At 46.0% G+C, this 27,222-nt stretch overlaps 2 protein-coding genes across 2 annotated transcripts in view; one reads left to right on the top strand and one right to left on the bottom strand.

Moving 5' to 3' along the window:
• LOC147684903 (fez family zinc finger protein 2-like) overlaps window positions 1-4,494 on the bottom strand; it is a 63,720-nt gene extending 59,226 nt beyond the window's left edge. Inside the window, exons 1-2 of the mRNA XM_086942271.1 lie at window positions 4,360-4,494; window positions 992-1,810 (exon numbers count right to left, since the gene is read on the bottom strand). Of these exons, the coding sequence (XP_086798397.1) occupies window positions 992-1,810; window positions 4,360-4,494 (954 nt within the window). The remainder of the gene's footprint in view (window positions 1-991; window positions 1,811-4,359) is intronic.
• LOC147684902 (retinol dehydrogenase 7-like) overlaps window positions 1-27,222 on the top strand; it is a 202,374-nt gene that overhangs the window by 105,135 nt on the left and 70,017 nt on the right. Inside the window, exon 3 of the mRNA XM_086940793.1 lies at window positions 12,582-12,840. Coding sequence (XP_086796919.1) covers window positions 12,582-12,840 — 259 coding nt within the window. The remainder of the gene's footprint in view (window positions 1-12,581; window positions 12,841-27,222) is intronic.

Raw genomic sequence — 27,222 nt, forward strand, 5'->3', positions numbered from 1 at the left:
TCTGTAGTGTTACTTTATAAAAAGATTGTTTTATTTGATTATTGCATTTAACATTGCTTCTCTGCTTATAACATTCTAGTTATTAGTCACCATATATGACTAGGCGAAACGTTTGCTTTCTTGCACCTGTGCATGTAGATTACTCTGAAGATCTATGTCTGTGAAGGGAGATTATTATAAGTAAATGCTATTTTAATAGCACAAACCAAGACAAGTGGAGTGATGTACATGGTCAAGGCACGAGAAGTCAGCAAATGATGGGAGAGTTACCTGGGTTCTGTGAGGAGACATGTAATATTACTGCATTGTGCTGTCCTGCTTTTTAAAAAGGTGCGTGTACAACTCTTTCCTCAGTTGGAGTAGTGTTGAGGCAGTCCTGATGTATACAGGGATGTTTTCCAGACCCTTCATGCATAGATGGAGAAAGTCAATTGCCTGTTTTATAACTCTTTAGAGTTTTTGGTCACCACTCTTTCAGCTTAACTATGTGTGTTTGAATATATGATCGTAAAGCCGATCTCATTGCACAAATAGATGTAATTTCTGATATTTATATGTTTCCCTCATCTTCATTGCTTGATTTTGCAGGCCGCGAGGAATGTCACTCATAGTTGGTGAAATGTCACTCATAATTACACTGAAATTATGAAAATGTCACACATAGCAATCTGAAACCTTGGCAGCTATGGTGGGCCCTTACCATGCTCTGTACCCAGAGCACTGTTCTGGGGTCTGTTAGTAAATCCTGGACAAGCATAACTGTCCTGGGGCACTTGCAACACTCTGTACCCAGAGCAATGACCTGCACACGGAAAACTGTACTGGTGGGTCCTTGCATGCTCTGTACCGAGAGTACTGACCTACCGTCTCCTACTACACCCTATACCCAGAGAACCGTTCTGGTGGCCCTTACCATACTCTGTACCCAGAGCCCTGACCTGGCATCCCTTACAGCACCCGGTACCCATAGAAGTTCTCTGGGGGTCCTTACCTTGCCGCAGACGTCACACGTGAAGTTCTTCGGTTTCCCATCCGGGGCAGTGGAGCTGAGTTTGCTGTGACTTTTGACCCCGTTCCTGTCCACGGAGGCCGTGTTCTCCTTCATCACCTGGTCCAGCTGCCCCGGCAGGCGCTCCTTGTGCGGGTACTGAAGGTTCGAGAACTTCGCCGCCGCCAGGCTCGCCAGCTCCGCATTTTCCAGCAAAAGCAGTTTCTGGTGGGCGGACAGGGAAGCCTGGGACTGAGCGTTCAAGATGCCGGAGGGGAACAAGTGCCCGCTGAGGTCGTGCGGGTGGTACGACGAGTCCACGTAGTTGAAGTAGTACAGGGACCCGTTGGCGGGCATCCCCATGGCCTGGTTTATCACCTGCGGCTTGATGACCCGGCTGGTGGGCAGCACAGACTGCCCAATGTTCAAGTCGCTCTTGCAACAAATGCCACAGTTGGACTTGCACAGCGAGCTGCAGACGGCGCCCCTCAGGCTCGACTTCCAGAGCTCGGGGTAGTTCAGGAGAGACTTGGGGTGCATCTCGTAGCCCACGGGCTGCATGGGCAGCATGCAGGGTACGGGGGCACACAGGCTGGGCGCCTTCTTGGACTCGGGCTCCGTGCCCGGCCTGTGCTCGTGGAAGGCGGCTAGCCGGGGCTCCGCGCTCTTTGCCATGATCCTGTTGATGGAGAACGCCAGGGTCTTGGGAGTGCCGGTGCCCGGGCTCCTGCCCTCATGCCGGGGACAGGAGGGCACCACGATGGGCTCCAGGGACGCCGAGCTCGCCTTCCTCGCAAGGACTGGTTCCTTGGTCACTGCGAACTAGTCTGCATTCCGGGGAAGCCGGTGCACGCACAACTCAAACGAGCACCCAGCCCGCGCCGTGCCACTTATTTACATTCAAATGAACATACCCAGGAACAATGCCACCCGGGGGGCCCGATTAGTGCTCATTAAGTGGCGCACACAAAGTAGCAGACATGCTCGACCTTGTTAGGGAGCACCCAGCGATCTGCAGTGCCCGGCTCCTCACACGGGAAGCGTGACTGGGGGGGTGGGGGGGACTCGGAAGTGCCTGGTGCCACCAGAGCTGCTAGGAGATGCACTCCGGGGAGACTGCCTGGCTGCACTGTCACTTTGTGATTGCCAGCATCTTCACCAGCGCCACATCGCCGTCTCGTGCAGGAAGCTGACATCACGTGGAGTCACGGCAGGCAGAGTGTGGCATGGGAGGGCCACTGTGCAGCAGCTCAGATCACCAGCAGCACGCGCGGCTGTCTCCAGCCACAGTGCGCGACTAGTCAACAAGCTGAGCAGGCGGCGCTCTCTGCAGAGACAGCAGGCGGGCAGTGCTTCACACCTGGGAGCCGCGTGCGAGTCCGGGAGCCTACGGGACAGTCACACTAGAGCGCACGCGGCCACTTTTGATAATCGAGAAGTTGTTTTCAAACAACTTGAAAAGTGAGCCAGTAAAGTGGCTATCAGTTTAATGGAAATGACAATGTACCAGAATATATATCTGATTATCTAATGGCTTTTCCTGATGCTGTACAGTGTTGTGGTGCTGGAGAAGATATACGATTTTTCCAATAGTTTGCATGTGCAACATCGGTAAATAAAGACATGATGCCACTGGTCGCTTTATTCCACGGACGCATGCAATCACCACACTGTATGCGCATTCCAGCCAAATGATCCCCCCCCCCCCCCCCCCCCCATGGTGTGTCTCTGTTTGGAATCGGACCACAACTCTGAATCTTTCAAGAAGTGTACCATTAGGCTTCCAAAGGCAATCTGAGATCGCCAAGCTATACTTCACCAAACACCGTATGGAGTCATACAGTAAGCCCAATTACTGCTAGTGGTCGAGAGTACGATCCCTTTCCTGCTATCGGGGTTTTTCATGCAACAGGCTTCGTTGCAACCCCTGCCTTAGTAAACTATAGTGGAGAATGACTGAATAACTTTGATTGAGAATGGTTCTGTATAAGAACAAATTCCTTTCTGTTCTCCAGAACAAATGCTTTCTGTTCTCAATGCACCATGGACTAGTAAAATGTTGTTGTCTTGCTGGAGAGAAATGTGGGGAATCCTTATAAATCTTTGGAAGATATATATATATATATATATATTCACTGAACATAGGTTTCAGGCCTTATATAGTTAGGAATTAGCATTTAAAAAACCTTTGAAATTCACTCCTAACTATATAAGGCCTAAAACCTATGGTTTTTTTCAGTAAATATATATATATATATATATATATATATATATATATATATATATATATATATATATATATATAGCGTGAGCAAGATGCAGGAGGCATCGAAACGCGTTGATCAGTGCTTACCCTTTCTTGGCTTTGAATAAATAAACGGATTGTGGATTAATTGCAGAAGGAGTGCGCCCGTTCTTCTTTTTAACCGAAGGAGCAGTGTGGCAAATATATATATATATATATATATATATATATATATATATATACACACACTAAAGGACTTACAAGCTTGAATAGGAAATGCGCATCAAACCTACAAAGGTAAATAAATGTTACTCACCAAAGCTCTAGATGTCCCACAATGCATTAATGAAATCTTGTATTATGCAAACGCCCGCTGAGGGTTGGACTTTGAATGATTAAATGATGCCCAAAAATGAATGGTGAGCTGTTAGTGCGTCATTTGAGCCCCGAAACGCGTTGGCAGAAACATGAAACAATTTGAAATATCACGGCGAGCTGCATTTTTAGGTCTCGCCTGTCGATGCGCATGCGCATCGAGCAAGCGAGAGAATTGGGACTTATCCACTCTTTATCCACACTGCAAGGAATCGTGGCGATTCCTTGCAGTGCCCGTGACTTTTTTAAGCTCAATGCGCATGCGCATTGAGCTTAAAAGCGCGTGCACGTCCGTCTTGGTTTACCCGCTCCGCCCCCTCCCCTTCCCGCCGTGTCGCATTTCTCCTCCCCCCTCCCCTCTCTTCCCTTTACCCGCTCCGCCCCCTCCCCTTCCCGCCGTGTCGCATTTCTCCTCCCCCCTCCCCTCTCTTCCCTTTACCCGCTCCGCCCCCTCCCCTTCCCGCCGTGTCGCATTTTTACTTTTTAATTCTCCACCCTCTTCCTGTCCTAGTCCTGTCTCCACCGTATCGCCCAAGGAAATGTGTGCGTAGCTGGGTTAACCAGGTTCCAGAGCATGGCGGGGTACTTCATCTTCTTGGTGGTCTCCGTACTTCCTTGCAAAGTCTTCTGGAGTCTCCGAAGCCTGCACTCTGACTGGCTCCTGCCTTCTGAAGTATTCTGGTTCTGACAACGGCGTCTATCCTCCCTCCGCATTGACGTTGGGTTTGGGATTGAATCCCATCTTCTCCACCTTGGTGTCTTCCTCTCTAGCTATCCTTGAGTCGACTGCAGAGTCTTTCTCGCTATCGGTCCTCGGCATCTTCCTCGCGTCCACCTCGGCGGCTTTCTCCCAACCCTTCCGCGTTTCATCGACTTTCGTCTGCATTGTGCTGGAAATAAGAAACGGGCAAGGCGAGAGATATCTGTCAGTGCCACGGAAATTCAGTTTCCTCTTCTTCTTCCCCTTCAGGGTTAGGTGTTACCTGACAACACGCGTTATGAAGGTAAGCTCGGAAACACTGGACTTTGTCTTGCCAACTTTTTTCAGACTTTCATTTGTACACTCCCTTGACATCCACATTGCATTGTGTCCCATTAATTAGTTGCATTGAGGCGTATTTCAAAATGTCAAAATGCTCAGTTTAAAATTACTAAATCAAATGCACTTAATATTTTTTGTACTGACTTTGCCGATTTGTTTTACAAGTATTACATTGCTTGCAATAATGTCAAAAAAGCAATGTTGTAATGAATACCAAACTAAATTTATGCTAATATACTTCTATTCCATAGTTGGCATAGCATGAGATTCTTCCAGTACTTGTTGACTGCTGTCTGTTATATGTGCAGTGGTCTGCTAGGACATATGCTTGTTACATGTGAACTTTGCAATTTCTGAAAATGCTTTCTGTAAACTATAATCTCGATATCTGAATGGTTTAAAACCATATAATCTGCCCTGTTTATTGTCTTGACCAGATAACCGTGATCTTCACTTCAAAAATTCAAGAGATCCCTTAAGTGCTTCTTCTCAGACCATGGAAAGCCTTGACTTCCTTTGGGCTGGAGGGAGGGCTTCCTATAGAGTTTCTAAAGGCAAAGTCTGCTTTGAGATGAAGGTTTGCTTTATTTATGTATTGGGTGGGCAGGACTTGCGCTCTAGCAGCGACTGAATTAGTGATTGGTGTAGTCTGCTGCATTATTATAGAAGCATTTCCTCATGCGTTTTTGAGCAGGGCACAACAAATAGTGGAGCAGATATGAGTTTGTTTTGTCCTACTTTTTGAGCCTGAGACATAACACGATCACTGGCTGCCGCTACTACACTGTTACAATACTTGGCATTTAAGGTACATTAAATCGCCTAGCGTTTTGGTAACATAGGTCATGGTGTAGGGACCCAACAAATATATCTTTTTTGAACACACCTTGTGTGCTAAGGAATTGGAGTAGCAAAGTTTCAACTGGCTAAGTGTGGCCCAAGTCATAATGATCTCTCATGCCAGAGGATTTGGCATTGTAGCGTAGCGTTGATTAGATCTATAGTTCGCAATCATGCACCGTTTTCTGCTTATCCTTAAAGCCCCTCCGTGCTTACTGCAGTGTCTGCCTGTGAAGCAGTTTGGCCTTTGCTTTGAAGCGTTTCAGAGCTTCCAGCACTCACATCTAGCAATTATATTATAATTTTGGGGCTTAAGGCGAACAACGAGGTCTTAAGTACGACCGCGTCTAATCCACGATTTCTTTTTCCACGCACACCTTTACCACGATTTTTCCTGGTAAAGGAATGCGTGTTAAACATTGTTTTCAACTAGTACCTCCTTCCCCCACTTTAAATGCTAATTCCTCCCACTCTAAAAATAAACATTAGCACCCACACACATGCCATGCTTGCACGTACTGTAATCGTGAAGCTACATTGCCTTTGTGGGCTAGTGTATCGCCCTGTGACTAGGTCGACCTACCACAGCATCACCTCCCCTACTTCCTGGTGTCTAAGTACTTATCCGGAGCTTCAACAGTTTGGAGCGTTATTGTGTATGTTATGATGGTAATGTTCGAATTCAAGCCTGCCATCTAGTGTTCATTTTCTTTTTCATGTATCTTGATGACAGAATGAGCTCCTATATGAATTCCTTTGAGCCCAATGTTCGTTGCACGCCTGTTGTCACTTTTACAATGCAATAGGTCTCAGACCATTTCAGTTAGAGCTTTAAGAAATGTTTATGGCTTTTTTTATTTTTAATTCTTTAAGCATTGGCTACAGGAAACAAAAATGCTAAACATTTACAAAAAAACCCATAAACAATTCTAAAAGCACTAACTCTAATGGTGCGAGACCTATTGCATTTCCAATGCTTGTTTTATTAGCCAGATGGTAAGAGCACTGGGAGTTGCCTTATCAATGTTCCGGGTATATTGGTTAAATATATATCCAGAAACTGTTATGCCCTGCCGTCTACCGTCTCAAAACGGGAATTGTCTGGCGAGGGCCTCTTCGCACAGCCACAGCATTCAAATCAGGACCACAGGATATTGAGGTGCAGGTGCAAATTTATTCTGCATAAGATAATCCAGAAATTTTACTCGGACAAAGTACCCGCCATTGACGCATTTTGCTCGCGTCGGCGAACTTGATCACATGACGCGCTTAGGGATGGGAAGTGCTACATAACAGAAAGTGCACTAATTCCTGTACAAAGGTGACTACGATGTACACAAATATAGAAGACAAGACTTAGAGTACGGTAACATGCCGAGAAACTACCAACAGTTTGAACAGTAGTTATGAAGGTAATTGCATCGGTGTGGAATATCCAAAGCACAATGCTTTGACTTAATTTGCATTGATCATATACCGGAAAACTTTAATCATTTTTTGACATGTTTTAAGAACAAAAAGGCACATTGTCCATAGACGCAGGTCCGTAATGGTGGTTCCCAAAACGAGTCCCTTATTGTATATAGTTTAAACAGTATTTTGCACATCATAAATGTCAACAGAAAAGTCTTCTCACATCTAAATATATATCGGCCCTGGGACATGGTAAATCCCACAAAATTGCATTGCATATGAGGGCCAAAATCACAAATTGAGATGGTGAGCATAGAAATAACTAATATGCAAGTGCAAAGCAACCATTAAAATACTCACAGTATACACAGAACCAATAAAAGAAATGCAAGTGCTTTATAATATTGAACATTCAATGTTCTAAAATAGTGTGCAATTATGAACATACTATTATTTTACTTGTCAGAAAAATAACCACCTTTCCTTGAATAAAGTGCAAGTGCAATAGAGTGGTACATTTTCCTTTAAGGAGTAATGTAATGGAACTGTATGTAAATTCCTAAGGAACATATTCATAGTATAACAAACTACAACTTAGCTGCTCAATCACTGATGTGCAAGATATCGCAAGGTGTATAGCAGCAATACAAACAAAGGGAGGGTTCTTGTCATAGTTTATCAGATATGGCAATGTGCAAATTATCTGCTTGGTCAAAAATGTGTGAAATGTCGCAAGGAATATAGCAGCAAAACATTCAGTTCATGATGTAAACTAACGACGTGCAAATTAGCTACTGAGTCCGAAAATGTGCAAAAATATCTCAAGGTATATAGCAGCAGAAAAGGTCTAAAAGAGCTGTCTGGTCTATCAATACACATAAATACCTTAAAAAGTCTGTAAAGTGCTCTAGTGCTTATATGTGCATAAACAATATAGTGCAAAACATGTAAGACATAATACATCTTCTAAAAGAAACAGCTGGCAATGTCTGTTCAAGCCTGAACAGGCAATCCTTAAAGTGCACTTATTGGACATATATACAAGACAGTCAAATTCATGGTAGATACACAATTATACAGAGTCCACTACATCACAGAATAGGGATCAGATGCTGGATCAGTAAATGGATGACTACCCCCATGTTGCCAAAATTACAAAGCATGTTATAACACATTTATACAGGTCCTCACTGTTATTGAGGCCATTAGGCATTTTAGTGTCTAGGGACAATATGAAATGGGTCTCTAACTGACGGAGAATTTTTTTACGATTACCACCCCGTCCAGAAATGGGAACGGCCCCTAGAACGGTGTATTGAAGGTTGTTAGACCTGTCTGCTCATGAGGGTCTCCTCACAATCATGATTTATTTTGTCCCCTTTGGCCTCTGAGTGTTATTATTTTTTTCTTTCTTATGTCCACCTGGATCTGGCTAGTGTTGTCTGGGGGCTAGGTGTTCCTTGACGCTATTCCTCCATTTTCCCCTTCCTTGAGGCCTAGCCTACATCCTGGAAATTGAGGGAAACCAAAGGACCTAAAATGGTGGCCTGCAACTGCCGTAACGGTTTACTTAGGGAGGCTGACCCATTGGACCAAGTGAGGAAAGTTCTGGAATCCTCTGGCATATTCTAGTAGTCAGGGGCTAGCCTATAAATAGCCAAGGCCAGGGCGGCCATTTTAGATTCACCCTGTCCAGTGTTGGAAGTGACCAGTGCGGAGGGAGGCGACTTGAGGAGGAGGATAGCACACTAGTAGGGACAAGATCGACCTTTGGGCCGGCTGCTGCTCTACTGGGAAGTGACCCCTCGTAGGCTGGCCAAACCCCACTGCCACAGCAACCAGATTAAGTGCCAGAGGACTCCGTGGCAAGTATTACAGCCAATGGTGACTCTAACGGCGTGAATCTTAAGAGACCTGTGAAGACCGGCACTGAGGGCACGAGCGCGGTGGAAGTGAATCTGGTCACCCTCTCAGTGATTCTCTGATCCGAAAAGGAATCGGGGGACAAAGAGTTAAAACCTTCATGACCGCAGCACATAAGCAAGGAGTTCTCCCTGTGAGAGGAAGCGGCGGAACCAGCTGACGACCCTACCTGAAGGAAGCGCCCTTTGCCATGGGAGATCCCTGTCGCGGGATCGGAAGAGGAAGAAGAGCCCAGCTGATCTGTGTTGCCTTCCGGAGAGTCCCAAGGAAGCGTCGGAAGAGGCGGGGAGACTGCCGGAGGAGGCCAGACTTGGACGGAGCCCTTCGCGACTGAGGGGATCGTCTTCGAGGATCCAGCGACGGCTCGACGTGATGGACTGAGGCAGCGGAGGCAGAGTAGCGGTGCGAGGGAGAGACAGCGACCGCCGACACTCTCACAACGCGGCACAAGTGGGCAGAGAAGCCGAGAAACATCCAAGTAAGCGTGGGAGAGTGGTCGGGCAGGGAGGAGTAAACGAGGCCCTTCTGTAACTTGCACCAAGTAGCCGAACAGCCCGTGGACACTTGAGGAGACAGTGAATTACCTGTGTGACAATTTGTTATGAGAAACAACTAACCTGAGACAATCCGCTCAGTGGGGGGGTTATCCATCAGAGAAATAAACCACCCATAACGGAGCCCATGTGGGAGAGTGAACTGGGAGCTGAGGTGCTTCAGGGAAGCGGGAGGTGACGAGCGGAGTGGGGTTCACCAGAGGTCGCTGGGGGACGAAAGTAGATTCACGGTGAGCATCCAGGATGATGGGGGTAACTGAACCTGAAAGGCTGGCAGCACCTGTGATTACTCCATTGGGCCCAGTGGTTTGATAAGATTGTAGTGAGTTAAGCTCTGTTCTTCAGAAAAGTAATATCTTGCTTGTCTCCTCCAGTTAATCAACTGCTCGCACCACAGCCTAAGCGGGATTGTGTTGGAACTGTGCGGGGGACCTGAACCCGGCTAAATGTAATGTACTAGATTGATTTACTGTAAAGAAGCCTGATTATTTATTGACATGAATAGAGAGGAAGTGTAAGAATATTGCAACTTTAAGTTGTAGGGAGTTTTCAATGTGATCTTTGTATGTGGGGGTAGAAGTATTGAATCTGCCAAATGAACTTTGCTTTGAACCAATATTTGAATGTGATGAGGTTTAATGAACTAAAATTGAAGCTCTGCTTAAAGTAACAAAAGAAAGAGATACCAAAGAATTTTATAAAAGGAACCGGTATTTTTCTAAATTGGTGTGGTGTCCTTTATTTTTAGTGGTAAGGCCTGGAGTTACTGTGAGTGAATTGTAAGCTTCACATGCAAGCCTTGGGGTTTTAGTATCTCCCGCTTGGTGTCAGGCTACCCTATGTAGTCTAGGATTTCCTAGGTCTAACAAAGGTCCTTAAGTTTGTTATTATGGACCAACTTTAAATGCCTGGGCACAGGGTAATTGGGGTCCGAGTTGACCATCTCCCTCACATGCTGTAAAATGCACTTCTGGTCGGGGAGTTTCGTACTCCCAATGTAGTCAAGACCACAAGTACAGCGAAGTTTATATATCGCAAACTCCGTACAGCATGTAGATAGTCCCTGATGGGAATTTTTTTGTTATTAAATGCTGTGGTGAAGTCAGTACTATTAGTGGCAACAGTGCACGCGCGGCAAGAATTGCACTTGAAAAAGCCCTTTTTAGTCAACCAAGTTGTTTTAGGAGTATTCTCTGGGCTTGATTTGATACGAGCATCCCTCATTAAGGGTGCCCTTCTGAATGTAATGGCCGGTGTTTCTGGCAGAATAGATTTGAGTGTAATATCAGTTAACACAATAGGCCACTGTACAAATATCATGTTACGTATCTTTTTCTAATGCTGACTAAATGTGGTAATGGATCTCACATTCATTTTATCTGTATCTAAGTTGTGTTGGACTGGAGGCAGTACTTGATCTATTTTGGCAATCAGCAAATCTTCCGTGGGTGACAAATTCGCTTTCGTTAATGCTGTATTTAGAATTTCTAAAGTGTAACCTCGCTCGATAAAACGGGAAAAAGGCCTCTTGTTGGCACATCATGCATTCAGATTCCGCACTTCCGATACAGTGAATTCGAAGGAATTCACCGTATGGAATACTGCGAATGGTATTGTGGGGATGGGCACTGTCCGCATGTAAAATGGAATTCCCTGCAGTGACCGTACGATGTAATTTAGTATGTAGTTTGCCGGCATTAGCATATAAAGATACATCAAGAAGTTCAACATTGGCTTCATCGATATTGGCAGTGAATTTCAAATTCAAACAATTAGTATTAATAGAATCGACAAAATCGCTAGCCGTCTGTCTACTGCCCTTCCATATCATGCAGATGTCCTCAATGTACCGCCAAATATACATCACATTATTAGCCTATTCAGTTTGGTAGTTGGCCCTGAGAATATGCTCCTCCCAACAGCCCACATGTAAACATGAGTAGCTGGGGGAGAAGCATGCCCCCATCGCCACACCCCTCAACTGCTGATAGACCTCATTGCCAAAAAGAAAATGGTTGTTATGGAGACACAGTTCGATCATCTTCAGTAAAATGGTGTTATTTTCTCTCATGCCAATAGATAATATTTAGATGCTGACAAACCCTCTGTGTGATTAATACTAGTGTATAGCGATTCTATGTCCATTACAACTAGTAAATAGTCAGACTGCCATGCTACATTCTTGATTTTGTTTAGAAAGTCAGGAGTATCCTTGACAAAAAATGGCAAGGTCGAGACACACGACTAAAGGAAATGGTCCACATATTTGGAGACTTTTTCCAATAGGCTCTTTGTGCAGGTATAATTGGCCTGCCAGGAATGGGATCTGTTTTCTTGTGCACTTTTAGCAAAAAATAGAGAATAGGTAGTACTGGAAATTCCACTTTAAAAAAATTCCGTTTGTCTTTAGTTAATAAGCCTTGTCTTTTCCATTGCATCAAGCATTTTGTTACTTTCTCTTGAACTGTACGCATCTCTTGTCTAGAGGACTTTCTATAGCATGAAGTGTCATCCAGATGCCGATTGGCCTCAGCAAGATATGGATCTTTGTGCCATAGCACTACGCTGCCGCCTTTATCAGACTTGTTGATTATGATGTCATGTTTTGTCTTTAGTTTGTTCATCAAAGTATGGTATTGTTTATTTTTGAAATTGCTGATTTTTATTTTAGAGTTGACGTGACGGTTCAGTTTTTTAAGCTCGTTAATTACTTTCTCTCTATATAATATATATATATATATATATATCTCTCCCACATATTTACACTTCACAGAAACAGTCATTTGAGATGTTCAGTGATGTCATCAGTGATGTCACTGACCAAGTCATGAATGATGTAATATGTGACGTCATCAGCAGTGTATTGCGGGAGCGTGAGTTATAGTTACCTCAACCAAGTATAACAGCCTAATTTCTCTGGTTTCGTACGAGTGAAATGTTCAACTAGCTAGAACGTCTCTGAAACCTGTGGTTTTTTTCTGTGAATTTCTAAGGTTTTTTTAAATGCTAATTTCTAATATAACGTCCCTGAAACCTATGTTTTTTTTCAGGGTGTATATGTATAACAAAATAAGCATTGCATTGTGGGTGTTGTCTCATGTAGATCTGAGGGGGTCCAGGGCTTTATTTATGAACTCTCACTTCTACCCTCAGACCACTTGAGGTCTTACATGTTGCACTTTTTAAATCTTTTCTGTGCAGGACTTTGGGGCCTGGTAAACAATGCTGGGGTTGCTTACCCAGTAGCACCCAATGAGTGGCTGGAGATGGACGACTTCAGGCGGGTGATAAACGTGAACTTGATTGGTATGATTGACGTGACACTTGCCTTACTTCCTCATGTGAGGAAGGCTCGTGGAAGGATCGTCAATGTGTCCAGTATAACAGGCAGGCTGTCTATATTGGGTGGCGGATACTGCATTTCCAAATTTGGAGTGGAAGCTTTTTCTGACAGCCTGAGGTAAGTTTCTTAAAAATTGCAATTTATCTTTTGCTCATTATTGCCTTAGACCATCCACTCTGGCCTGTATCTTGAATAACAATGTGTTTGTCCAGAATGTGAGCATCGAGAGAGGACGGCCCGGTCCAATAAACAGGATGGTCTAGAGGAGTCTAGAAGCCTCCCCCTGAGTATGCTGAGTAGAGCTTATGTCCTATCACCAAATTCTGGACATTTTGGCTATCTCTTTGGATGTGGAATGACTGTGCACTTCTGCTAATACTGGACCCTTTTCTGTGTATGTTCCCTAATTCCGGGGAGAAAATTGCTGACATTTGCTGTCAGTTTCAAGCAGTTAAGTGTCAGCTGGAGATGAGAGGGTGGGGAGGGGGGGTGTTTGGGGGTAGGTATGGTCTGAGTGGGATGGGCTTTGGGTAATCTCTGCCTGTCCTGGGGACCATCATCGGCTTTCCGTCAATGCTGCAAAGGTCGGGCAGGGTCTCAGCTTAGCTGTTTCCACGCTCCTTTCCCTGGAGCCCTGAGAAGGTTCCAATGTCTCTGATCTCAGAATTATCTAGTGTGTAGTTTACGAATGTATTCATTATGGCTTGGAGACACTTAGAATTGTGGGTAGCAGAATTTCTCTCGGAGAGAAGTGTAATAAGAAATTAGTCTTCTAGGGAATACATCAGGGTATTGGTTGACCTCAACATCCTGGGCATAGTCAAAACAATGAGCACAGTGCCACTAACCATAAAGCATCATAATGACACTCAAGGATGTTGTAGTTTTGAATTTACATTACATTACATCAATTTGTATATCGGAATGATTACTCCAAACGGAGTGGTCCCACGCTAGGATTCCACAGAGATTGGTGGCAACAGCGGATTCTACAGCAGACTCTAACCAAGAAAGGTTAACATATTAAAGTTGTGTAAAGGACCAGGGTTTTAACTTCTTCCTGAAAACATTTTCAGACAGTTCCTGCCTAAGATCTACCAGCAACAAGTTCCACAGTTTAGGGGCAAGATAGCTGAAAGAACACCTTTCTAAATGTGCTCTAGCTTTCTTGGGAATTGCCGTCAAGGCGGCTTCAAAGGACCTCAAGCAACGATTGGGTGGGTATTGTTGAATCAAGAAGTATAAACAATAGGGACCCTTTGAGTTCAAAATTCTATGACAGAAGCTCAGAGCCTTAAAAGAAAACCTTTACCTCATCAGAAGCCACTGTAGTTTTCTGAGGGCAGAACCTGTGGATGAGAATCAAGGGATGTTAAGCAGCATCCTCGCTGCCAAAGTCTGGCACATTGAAGTGTTTTTATTCTTTCTTAAGGTAGAGCACGTTACAGTATTCCAATCTGGACATCAAAAGAACTTCAGCCACAGTTTTTTTGGCTGTGTCATCAAGCAGCTCCAAAATCTTATGCATCATCTTGAAAATGCCAAAGCAAAGTAATCTGGTCACAAGGTGCTCCAAATGTTGAGTTGTTTTCCTACTATCAGCATGTCCGTTTTTCCGGCATTAAGTTTCAAGCAGCTGCGATCCAATCACCTTGCTAGGCCTGTAAGACAGTTCCTAAAATTAGTGGCAGACAGAACGTCATCCGGTACTACGGAAATGATTAACTGGGTATCATTGGCGTAAGATACTATTTTGACATCGAAAGTTACTACCACATCCGCTAGAGGGTACATATATAAGGTAAATAGGATCGGGTATATTTTCCATCAGCTGTTGACTTACGTGCTTTTAGGCAGATTTAGCAAAGAACGGAAGCAAGTAAATAGATCTGAAATTTTCAGGTTTGACCAGAACCAAGGAAGATTTTTTCAGGAGGGGGATAATTGCTGCATGTTTCCACTGAGAGGGGAGCTGACCGGTAGAAAAAGATCGATTCAGCAAATCGCATAGGACTAGTAACAAGGCCTCCATACCAGGTATAAGTCTCTTAAGGGGGGGCCGGACCAAAAGTAGAGACAGATTTAATTTTAAGAACCAGCGAGTGAAGTTCTTTAATAGAAAGAGCAGTTATCTGAGATACGTCTACTGGAGAAAGCAGAGGGGAGAACTAATGTATGATAGATCGGGGCTCTCTGGATTCTTTCGGAAAGACATGTAGATCTTGCCTTTTTTGTCAAAATATAAATGGGCAAGTTGATTACATGTTTCTGCCAAGGGGCTGATAACTCCAGAGACACGCTCCAGAGAAGATAGGGATTTGAATATCTGAAAGATCTCCAGTGGAGAGTTCTTGGAAAGTTTGATCTTCTGGGCAAAGAAATAGCTTTAGATTTATAGTGAGGAAAGTACGCTGGGCCCCCCCAGGCCCAAAAGAACCTACTTCTCTTCTTCTGGGAAGCAGAAAAACCGGTTGCCAGTGGACCATCATGGGTAAGTGGACTGAAAGTGCTGCAATTATGCAACTTCACTAATATGCCACAACCGTTTGCTGATACCCTAGTCATTTTACTTCAAAGTTGTTTATTTGACTGCACGATGGCCCAGCCATAAAAGACGAGCAATTACCAGACGGTAAAAGGTGATTAAAGATGAGGTCTGGAAGCGCTGACAAAAGTGAGTTAGATATGAGAGAATGCTCCATTTTAGAGGGTTATCAGCATTCAAGGATCGACTTGACAACAACGCCCACAACAGCAAGGAACTTTTCAACATCGTCAAGGAATTTTCCAACCCCTCGGCCAACTCCAACGACATCACCCCCTCTCAAACCCTCTGCGATTCCCTAGCCTCTTTTTTCCACAACAAGATTGCTGACATCCACAACAGCTTTGACAACCAACCCGGAAGCCAACCCACCCTACCATCAGCTGACCATCTTCCCCCCGTTAACACCCTTAACGCCTGGAACCCAATCTCCACTGAGGACACCATCCGCCTGATGAATTCCATCCACTCTGGATCCCCCACAGACCCATGCCCTCACCACATCTTCAACAAAGCAGACTCCGTCATAGCTCCGCACCTCCGAGACGTCATCAACTGCTCCTTCAACTCCGCTACCTTCCCAGAAGACTGGAAACACGCTGAACTCACCGCCCTTCTGAAAAAACCAACAGCAGACCCCACCGAACTCAAAAACTACCGCCCCATCTCGCTTCTTCCATTCCCGGCCAAAGTCATCGAGAAAGCTGTCAACAACCAGCTCGCCGCCTTCCTCGAAGCCAACAAATCACTCGACCCCTCACAATCTGGCTTCCGAGCCAAACACAGCACTGAGACCGCCCTCATCGCAGCAACAGACGACATTCAAACTCTACTGGACAATGGAGACACAGTCGCCCTCATCCTCCTCGACCTCTCTGCAGCCTTCGACACAGTCTGCCACAGCACCCTTTTACAACGCCTCAGAAACATCGGAATCCAAGGAAAGGCACTGGAATGGATCACCTCGTTCCTCACCGGAAGAACCCAGAGAGTCCGCCTCCCACCATTCAAGTCCGAGGCCTCTGAAATCATCTGCGGCGTACCACAAGGATCCTCACTCAGTCCCACCCTCTTCAACGTATACATGAGCCCCCTCGCGGCCATCGCACGCCAACACAACCTCAACATCATCTCTTATGCGGATGACACTCAACTGATCCTTTCTCTCACCAATGACCCCAGCACCGCCAAAACTAACCTACACGAAGGAATGAAAGAAGTCGCCGAATGGATGAAACAAAGCCGTCTGAAACTGAACTCAGACAAAACAGAAGTCCTCATCTTAGGTAAATCCCCCTCTGCATGGGATGACTCCTGGTGGCCGGAAGCCCTCGGAAATGCACCCATCCTGACAAACCACGCACAGAACCTTGGCGTCATCCTGGATTCTTCACTCTCAATGAACAGACAAGTCAGCGCCGTATCCTCTTCCTGCTTTAACATTCTTCGCATGCTCAGAAAAACATTTCGCTGGATCCCCACCGAAACAAGGAAAACAGTCACCCACGCTCTAGTCACGAGCCGACTGGACTACGGAAACACCCTCTACGCAGGTACCACCGCTAAACTCCAGAAGAAACTACAACGAATCCAAAACGCCTCAGCCAGGCTCATATTAGACATCCCACGCAACGAACACATCTCTGGTCACCTTAAAGACCTCCACTGGCTACCCGTCAATAAGAGGATTACTTTCCGACTGCTTACCCACGCACACAAATCACTCTACGACATCGGACCAGATTGCCTCAACTCTCGACTGTCCTTCTACACCCCCTCCCGCCAACTTCGCTCTTCCAGCCAAGCCTTCGCCACTGTACCTCGCATCAACAAGACCACCATGGGAGGCAGATCCTTCTCATACCTGGCTGCCAAAACATGGAACTCACTCCCCGCTTACCTTCGCCTCACCCAGAATCACCTAGCGTTCAGAAAGCAGCTTAAAACGTGGATATTTGACAAATAATCCTCCTCCCCTTCCTAAGCGCCTTGAAACCCTCTGGGTATGTAGTGCGCTGTATAAATTTTATGACTTGACTTGACTTGACATCAATCAATCAATCAATCAATCAATCAATCAGCATTTGTAGAGCGTGGCACTGTCTCCCCTGGGGGTATCTTGGCGCTTGGGTGCAATGTCTCAGTCAAAAAGCGAGATCTTGAGAAACGGCAGGAAGAAACGGCCAAACAGAGGGCAGAAAAACGAGCAGAACAGGCAAAACAGAGCAGAAGAGGGCCAAACAGAGCAGAAAATGAGCTGAAAATGAGCTGAAAAGGCCAAACAGAGGGCAGAAAAACAAACCAAAAAGGGCAAAGCAGATGGTGGAAAAATGAGCAGAAAAAGGCAATGCAGAACAGAAGAGGACAAAACAGAGGGCAGAAATATGAGTAAAAAAAGCAAGACAGAGCAAGAAACAAGCAGAGGACACACAAACAGAGGACAGCAGGTAGACAGACAGCAGAGGGTAGCGGACTTCGGTCAAGCTGGATAGGAGAACTGTTACAAGTGGAGCTGGCACGAGGACCTGTTGTTATCAATGTTCTACTCTTTAAGTAGGCACAGGACCCCACTGTTGAAACTCTTATCCTGCCTGAGGAGTGGGTGAGTCATTTCTCCTTCATCTAGCTTTACTCTCCTATATATTCTAGAATAGAGCACCCATGATGGAGTACTAATATAATTTTAGTCATTTCTCCTTTATTTACTCTGCCTCTCCTATAGAGCCAGAGAATAGAGAGCATACGAGGGAGGAGTTAAACAATTCCAGTCATGGGAGATGTGAATTTTTCTCTTATGGAAGTGAGTAATGCCCCTAAAAGCAGTAAGTAAGGAAATGCCCCTGGTCTGAGTGGGATTCCCTTAGATTTGTTTCCGGTAAATATAGACCCGTGGGCCCCACTGTTAAGTAATGTTTTTAATGCAGTGACCAGAATAGGCACTCTGTGCTCCTGTAGCAAATCCAAAATTGTGCCTATATTTAAAAAAAGTAATAAGGCTGATCCATGTTGTTACTGCTCTATCTCCATTTTAGACTCTACATTAAAGAGTTAATTTTTTCCCGTCTTTAGGGTTGGGCAGCGGAGCATCAGATTATTTCTCAGGCACAGTATGGTTTCCAAAAAGGTATGGGCACAGTTGAACTATGTCTGAATCTTTTGTTATTAATAAATTAATATATTATAAACTTTATTGTTTAGTTAATTGAAACCATAACAAAACGAAGATAAAGAGAATTTAACATTACAATAAAGTCCAATAAAATTCTACTTAGTACAGTTAAAAATACAAAATTTAAGATGATGCTGATTCGGAGCTTTGTCCGATTGCTCGTCGTTAAAATAGTTAAAAATACTGAATCTTGTTTTAAAATATCAAGAGCTTTCAGCCGCTATTCAAAGGCTATCAAGAACTTTATAAATTTGCAATTGATTATTGGGTCTGTTGAGTCTAAGGCACCAATAATGGGCGATCTACAGGTGCGTAGACCTTTGGCCTTAAAAATGTTCTTTAGAAAAAGTGTTCGCTCCCGGGTCAGTGTTTTGCAGTGGCATATAATGTGGATTATATCTTCTTTTGTAATGCCACATAGTTGACAGGTGTTTGCATCCGAGCGTTTCCAGACCGGTTCGTCATCCAGAGTTGGTAGTTTGCCGAATCTCACTGCCATCAGCCTTTTTTTTATAAATACAGAGTACGTTGATGCAAGGTAGGTAGCCGGGATGAGATTGTTATAACTGTTAATCACGGTCCATGAGTGGGAGCGGGCGGCAAAGATGGCTTTATCCGTAATTAATGAATGAAATTTGGCCGCTTTTTTTAGAATCTGTTTAAAGGACGTGAATGGTAGGTTTTTTTCCCACAAGGTTACCGTGCAAGTTTGCTCCATAGCCCCAGACAGATATTTGTTTGCGGCAGAATTTTGTTGATTTACTAATTCCTGCCATAACAAGCTGTCCAAGGTGTTATTTGTAGAGTTAGTTTTAATTCTATACCAAACTCTAATGCTTGTATAGAGTCTTCCCAGTGTCTCGTTCATTAGGCCAAATTCTAAACGCATCTGGGCGGGTGAAGCTGAGCTTGGGAGTTGCAAGACCTTCTTGTAGATTTTTGCAGTAAGGCTGTTTAAGGTAATATCATCCTTGCCCTGCATGTCTATACTGGCATAGGATAGTGTTGGAAGTACTTTGGTTGCCATCACTGTTTTTTTTTTTTTTTGGTGTAAGATGTGTGTAGTACTTTATTCGATAGCAAAGTATCATAAAAGTAAATACATCATAAATTGAATTAAAAAACTATTACATCATAAAAGGGATAAAAGTTGTTAAAAGTATTCAATATAAATTTTGTTTAAAAAATGAGTTTTTCTAAAAATTCCAGGTTAGTAAAAAAAGGAGAGGAACCCAATGAGTACGTCACAGCAAAAGAAAAAAGGGTGGTAGGAGGTAAAGTGCTAATTCGAACAATTTAACAGGATTTGAATGACTACCCAGTACTCAATCGCACCAGCTTAGATCGTATTTGCCATGCACTTCCCAGAAATTTTGCAACTCCGGCAATTATCAACATCGAGGAAGTGTCCGTTGTCAAGATGCGAAGAGCCACTGAACACTGCCGTGTCCCCAATTCTCTGCATACTGGGCGTAGCCATCTTTTCCTTGCCCCCTTGTATGCTCTACAGGCAAACCGGAAGTGCCCAAGCGTTTCAGTAGGATTAGGGCACCCCGGACATGCCATTTGGTGATGTTTGAAATTTTTCCACCTGCTGGTAAAGATGTTCAGGGGCAAGGTGCCATGCCGCATTTTGAGGAACAGAGATCTGTCTCTTGGTAAGGTGATAAAATCAAGGAATGGCTCCAGCTTCGGTATAGGCTTATGTAATAAAAATTGATCAGTTAAAGCACCCCACTTCGGGTTTGACAAGTCCCTTTCTTGAATCCTCACCCAATACAACTTTTTAACAATATCTTTCGGCGGGGGCTGCTGAGATAGCCATTCTTCTTTAAGTCCCATGTTAAACACCAAGTCCCTTAAATTTTTCAGCCAGGGGATCACCCCAAAACCATTCAACTCAATAAGTTAGTCGAGGACTGCAGCATAGTGGCTAAGGTCCGGCGTCCTTCTTAAGCGGACCCAATATAATAAAGGTCGGAGACCGACAATGTCTTTAATGGAGCGACGTCCCAAATCATAGAGTAGCGGTTTAATAGGGGTGGAGACCGGGAGGCCCACTAGCTCTCTCATAAATTTATGCTCAGCTGTAGCTAAATCAGTAATTCTTTCAAACCCCCAAAGTTCGGAGCCATAGGTTGCAGCAGAAAGCGCCTTGCCCTCATACACTGCTAGGACAGGGCTAATAGGTGTGCTGGATGTCAAACGGTGGTCTCTAGCAATTGCTCCTGTCACCCTTTTAAAGTTGAGCAGCATCTTTGCAATATGAGCATCCCAGTTCATCTTACGATTTATTCTGACCCCAAGGTAATCAAATGCATTAACCTCCTCCAATAAGGTACCATCCAATGCAATATGAATTTTCTTCAATTTTTTATTTCTAGACAAAACCATCAGTTTGGTTTTGGTGGTGATTGAGGCCACGATCTTTACAAAAGCCACTAAACCTGTCTAGAAGTTTCTGAAGACCAGAGGGGGTTTTAGACATGAGGAGAGTGTCATCAGCAAAGAGGAGGGTAGGTGTTTTTTCTCCAGCCAGGGTGGGGGCATCCGCTGGGTCCTCCCTCAAATGGTCTGCCACCCCATTTATAAAGAGGGAGAACAAAGTCTGAGCCATCACACACCCTTGGCGGACCCCCCTCTGCACAGGTATTTTCGCTGTCAGCTGACCTTCATTCCCCCATCATGTAATCTTTTGATTAGTTCCAAGAGGTAACATGGGATGCCCATTTCGTGCAGTAACTGCCACAATTTGACCCGGGGGACCAAATCAAATGCGGTCTTGAGGTCAATGAAGGCCAAGTATAACGACCCTTTACCAATAGAGACAGTCTTCCAATAGGTCGCTATGAATCTAAATACTTGGTCCATTGTACCTATTTTTTGTCTAAAACCCGCTTGTAAATGTGTTAAAATGTCCCCCTCTTCAAGCCAAATCCCCATTCTGGAGATAAGAACCCTGCGAACCACCTTTTGTATGACGTCAATTAGACTTATTGGTCTGTAGTTGGCAGGGTCCTCTTTCGCCCCCTTTTTAGGTCTCGCAAGCGAGAACTATTGTGATCGTGATGGCTGCCAAGCGACCAAAGACCGGGCCACGAGCAGATTGTGGCTTGTGAACGCGCACGTCCAGCAACGTGCACATCTCCTGTCCCGAGGCAAAAGCATGCAGTTTACTTTCGCGTACACGTAAACAACACAGCATTCAACATGCAAGTCTTTAAATATTTTAAATGTAGATATATCCCACTTACCAGCAATTGTGGTGACTTTGCGCTGGTCTCTTGTCTTCATCGGCATACTCCGTCTGGATCACAGGAGCCCCCTCAAGTTTGCATCGCCGCCACTGTGCACGAGCCGCAGATCCAGCAACAGCGCACGCGCAAGCAGCCCTCGCGCTCCTTTCCCCCCCTGTTTCCTCCCCGGCCCGGATGTGGAACACAGGTGCCGTGATGCTTGTTCTAATGTACGGCCTTGCTCGTCACTGTTTATTACCGTTGTTCATCCAGGGGAAAAAGCCATTTACGGTAAAGAGATTTTTCCTGATATAAGGGGGTTGTTTGCAGAAGGGGGCCTTGAGAGGCGGGGAGCCTCTTCTCCGACCTCCTGCCTTGGATCGGGGTTCGCGCTCAAGATCTGGTTTCTTATTTGGGTATTTAATGCTCAAGTGAAACCTCTGAAGAACCGAGGCAAACGCTGCTTTTACTTAAGGTCGGCACGTTCCAGTGCAGCTCCGACAGGGTTCCCTCCGAGGCTTTGTCCCCGTCTGCCACCGCCTCCCACTGCACCAGTTTAATGGTTTGTAGTGCGCTGTGCGCACTGCAGCGCGCGCCAAGGGGCACAGAGGCTGTCTCGCCGAATTATGAGAAGAGTTCAATTACACAGCTGATCATTACACACAAAAGCAACAGATTAGTTTTCCGGTTGTGTTTTTAATTTGTCTGCGGCATCCTGCGGGCAACAGTGACGTAGATCTAATGTGAGAAAATTGTGAGATTTTTGTTTGCACTCCATGCACTTCCGTGTCTGCCTGGACCTTTCTTTGCCTGTTCCCGTCTAATTCATGTTCACCCACTTATATATGTAAATAGATTTACACATCCATTAGTGTGTGTGTGACTGTGAGCCCCGGGCATGTCCGTTCAGGCTCTTGAGTCTGCATACACGTGTATTCTCTAGGCCACTGTTTTTAATGTACAATTTAGAACTCGAAAACCCGTTTTTAAGAGGTAAACCGGATAAATAGCCGAGCGCAAATCAAACACGTGTACTGGATTAGCAAATCGCCCGTGGACCTGGGAAACATCGTGATATTTCTGTGAACCCGCAGCCCCCTCAGCCAGCAAAGTAGCCGCTGCTACTGACAGTACTGACCATCCCTGAAGGCCGACTCACAGACAGTCTAACTCCGGCCCTCCCACCACCATCAACGTCATCGCTCCTCTCACAGTGACAATTACACGCTCAATCCACCTCGCCCAGCGGTCCAGTCACCGAGGCACGACACTCTGACCCTTATGAATATGGCTCGTGCACTTCGCCCTTTGCACTCTTTATTACACTTGCTTGCGGGGTCCTACTGTAGAGCAATTTGTATCTGTTAATCACACCGTTACAGATCGCTATAAAAAGATATACACCATCCAACAAAAATCCATTCAACAAATGCAGACATCAGAAACAGATAGCTAAACCCGATTTCGAAACCTTAACGTACAGTGAGTGACGTGTGTGTGTGTGTGTAAAATAAAGCCCACATTCACTCCGAATGACATCTTGGGATGGAATATCACTTCCTAAATGTACCCCCCGCATAATGGTAGTCATTTTATCGACCTCAGAAGTATGAAAGGCTGAATGGTATTGGCTGGAATCGAACCCCTGGGTCAAACACATATTCCCTACAGTGGATATATTAGTCTACAGAGCTTAGACGTGATTTATTTCCTTTTAAACATATTTGCAAACGTGCAGTGTGTTTTATTATGAGATCATAAACCTGTCACGTCATGATATAGGTAGCTGCGAAATAGGGTGCGAACCTAAGTATCTGGATAGTAGCCCGGCCTTGTGACGTTGCAGAAACACAGAGTAATGGAGCTGGAGATTCACAAAGAAGAAGACAGTGCATAGTGTCTCATGCGGAGACGGGAGGCCCAGCGGAGAGAGTATATGGGGGGGGTGGGGAGGGTCTCCATTAGCACACGTGCACGCACACACGCAAGTAATCATGCCTGAAGTACTTCTGCAAAGAAGCCATCACATGACCAGAGAAACCGAGCACATGCTGTCTTCCCTTCATAGCCAATCCGCGATAATTGCAATTAACTGGAAGTCGTGCAGTCAAAGCAAACATTGTTATGGAGATAATTCCAGCCGATTGCTAATGAGCACTTCACACAACTGGACTCCTTTTCCTGCTATTACTCCGGTAGCTTATCTACTATAAGGCCCTCCATTCTCAATCAATGTCCCCGGTAATTAGAATAGACACGCCATGATGACAAGCTAAAAAGTGAATCCGTGAAGTCTTGCAGCCTTTCTATCAGCTATTCCTTGTCCTCAGAGCCTCCGCCTGCTGCCAGACCTCTATGGTCCTACCACATACCATCAGCACTACCAGAAGTTTAATCCCCATAGCCCCCCAGTATTCTCTGATCCCCACACACATCACGAGCAAAAGATGTTGCGATGCCATACCAAAGGTATATTATGCGCTAAGCAAGTGTAAATTGTATAAATGTGCATATATATATATATATATATATTTAAAAAAAAATCATAATATGATTTACTGTGATATAATCTGCAAGACGCCAGTGCCTAACGTAGAATGATTTTGGTATTTAGAAAGTCTTTTCACCATGTTCTCTACCTGTCAGGTGACACCTTAGCACATGACTGGTTTAGTGATGTTTTAAAATATGGTTTGGTTCCAAAGCACTGACGTTGAGTGAGCAAGGCGACTGAGTTCGCCAAAACGTGTTTTATCTTTCAGCACATGCAGTTCACCATATATTTGCCTGCAAGGGTTACTGGTAAAAGGATTTTTTTGCAATCCCGTTTCATTACTATGTGCCTGCTCTCTCTTTGTTCTTCCGTGACCCACCTGCTTCTGGTATTTCCTTTATTTGTATTCCCATTTCATTCAGTATGGGCCTGCTCTCTCTCTCTCTCTCACTTTCCGTGGGACATCTGCATAAGGTGTTTCTTTTTATCTGTATTCCTGTTTTATTCGATATGTGCCTGTTTTCTCTTTGATTGTCCGTGGCTCACCTGCTTCAGGTGTTTCCTTTTATTTGTATTCGTGTTTCTTTTTATATGTGCCTGATCCTTCTCTTTCATCATCCGTGGCCCACCTGGTTCAGCTGTTTCCTCTTATTTGTATTCCTGTTTCATTCCCTGTGTGCCTGTTTTCTCTCTTTGTTCTTCTATGGCCTCCTGGCTTCAAGTGTTTCCTTTTATTTGTATTCCTGATTTATTCGGTATGTGCATGCTCGCTCTCTTTGATCTTTCATGGCCACGTGCTTCAGGTGTTTACTTTTATTTTTATTCCGGTTTCATTTTATATGTGCGTGCTCTCTCTTTTTGATATTCCGTGGCCCACCTGCTTCAGGTGTTTCATTTTATTTGTATTCCCGTTCGGTTCCGTATGTGCCTGTTTTCTCTCTTTGATCTTCCATTGACTTCTAGCTTCAAGCGTTTCCTTTTATTTGTGTTCCTCTTTCATTCGGTTTACCCCCTCTCACCCTCACAGCCCCTCACCCTCACACACACCCTCACCCACCCTCTCACCCACCCTCACACACCCTCTCACCCTCACACACCCTCTCACCCTCACACACCCTCACACATCTCTCACCCTCACACACCCCCTCACCCTCACACCCCCTCACCCTCACACCCCCTCACCCTTGCATACCCTCACCCACACACCCCCTCAACCTCACACCCCCTCACCCTCACCCACCCTCACTCACACTCTCACCCTCACACACAACCCCACCCTCACCCTCACACCCCCTCTCACCCCCTCTCACCCTCACACACACCCTCATTACCCTCTCACCCTCACACACCCTCACCCTCACACCCCCTCTCACCCTCACACACCCTCTCACCCCCTCTCACCCTCACACACCCTCGCACCCCCTCACCCTCGCACCCCCTCATCCTCACCCTCATACCCCCTCACCCTCATACCCCCTCACCCTCCCTCACACCCCCTCACTCTCACACCCCTCACACACCCCCGACACTCCCTCACACACCCTCACCACCCTCACTCACCCCCTCACGCTCACAACCCTAACTCACCCTCACACCCTACACCCCCTCACCCTCACGCCCCCTCACCCTCACACCACCTCACCCTCACACCACCTCATCCTCACACCCCATCTCACCCTCACACCCCCTCACCCTCACGCACACCCTCACCCTCACACCACCTCATCCTCACACCCCATCTCACCCTCACACCCCCTCACCCTCACGCACACCCTCACCCTCTCACCCGCGCTCACCCACCCTCTCACCCTCACCCTCACCCACCCTCCCTCACACACCTTCTCACCCAACCCTTCACCCTCACACACCCTCACACACCCTCACCCCCACCTCCTCACCCTCACAACCCCCTCATCCTCACACACCCCTCATCCTCTCACCCACCCTCTCACCACCCCCGACCCTCCTGACCCTCATACCCCCTCACCCACCCCCTCACACACCCTCTCACTCACCCTCACACACCCTCTCACCCTCACACACCCACCCTCCCCTCCCGCACACACCTTCACCCTCATCCTCCCTCTCCCCCCCTCACCCTTACATGCCCTCACTCAAACACCCGCACCCCCACACACCCTCACTCACACCCTCACCCACCCCCACACACCCTCTCACACACCATCACCACTCTACCGCCCTCACTCTACCGCCCTCACTCTACCGCCCTCACTCTACCGCCCTCACTCTACCGCCCTCACTCTACCGCCCTCACTCATTCTACCGCCCTCACCCACTCTACCGCCCTCACTCACTCTACCGCCCTCACTCACTCTACCGCCCTCACTCACTCTACCGCCCTCACCCACTCTACCGCCCTCACCCACTCTACCGCCCTCACCCACTCTACCGCCCTCACCCACTCTACCGCCCTCACCCACTCTACCGCCCTCACCCACTCTACCGCCCTCACCCACTCTACCGCCCTCACCCACTCTACCGCCCTCACCCACTCTACCGCCCTCACCCACTCTACCGCCCTCACCCACTCTACCGCCCTCACCCACTCTACCGCCCTCACCCACTCTACCGCCCTCACCCACTCTACCGCCCTCACCCACTCTACCGCCCTCACCCACTCTACCGCCCTCACTCACTCAACCGCCCTCACCCACTCTACCGCCCTACCTCTATCTTATCTATCGCCCTCACTCTATCGCCCCACGTCCTTCTTTATATCCATGTTCTCTTCATCTGTGCTGATCTGCTGCTCTCTGCCACCCCGCCTCCTTCTTTAACTCTGTTCTTTTCTCCTGTGCTGATCTGCTGCTCTCTTCCACCCGCCTCCTTCTTTAACTCCCTGTTCTCTTCTCCTGTGCTGATCTGCTGCTCTCTTCCACCCCACCTCCTTCTTTAACTCCCTGTTCTCTTCTCCTGTACTGATCTACTGTTCTCTACCACCCGCCTCCTTCTTTAACTCCCTGTTCTCTTCTGCTGTGCTGATCTGCAGCTCTCTTCCACATACATCCTTCTGTAACCACACACACACACACAC

Source organism: Lissotriton vulgaris, chromosome 10 (assembly GCF_964263255.1).
Source record: "Lissotriton vulgaris chromosome 10, aLisVul1.2, whole genome shotgun sequence".
Taxonomy (NCBI): Eukaryota; Metazoa; Chordata; class Amphibia; order Caudata; family Salamandridae; genus Lissotriton; species Lissotriton vulgaris.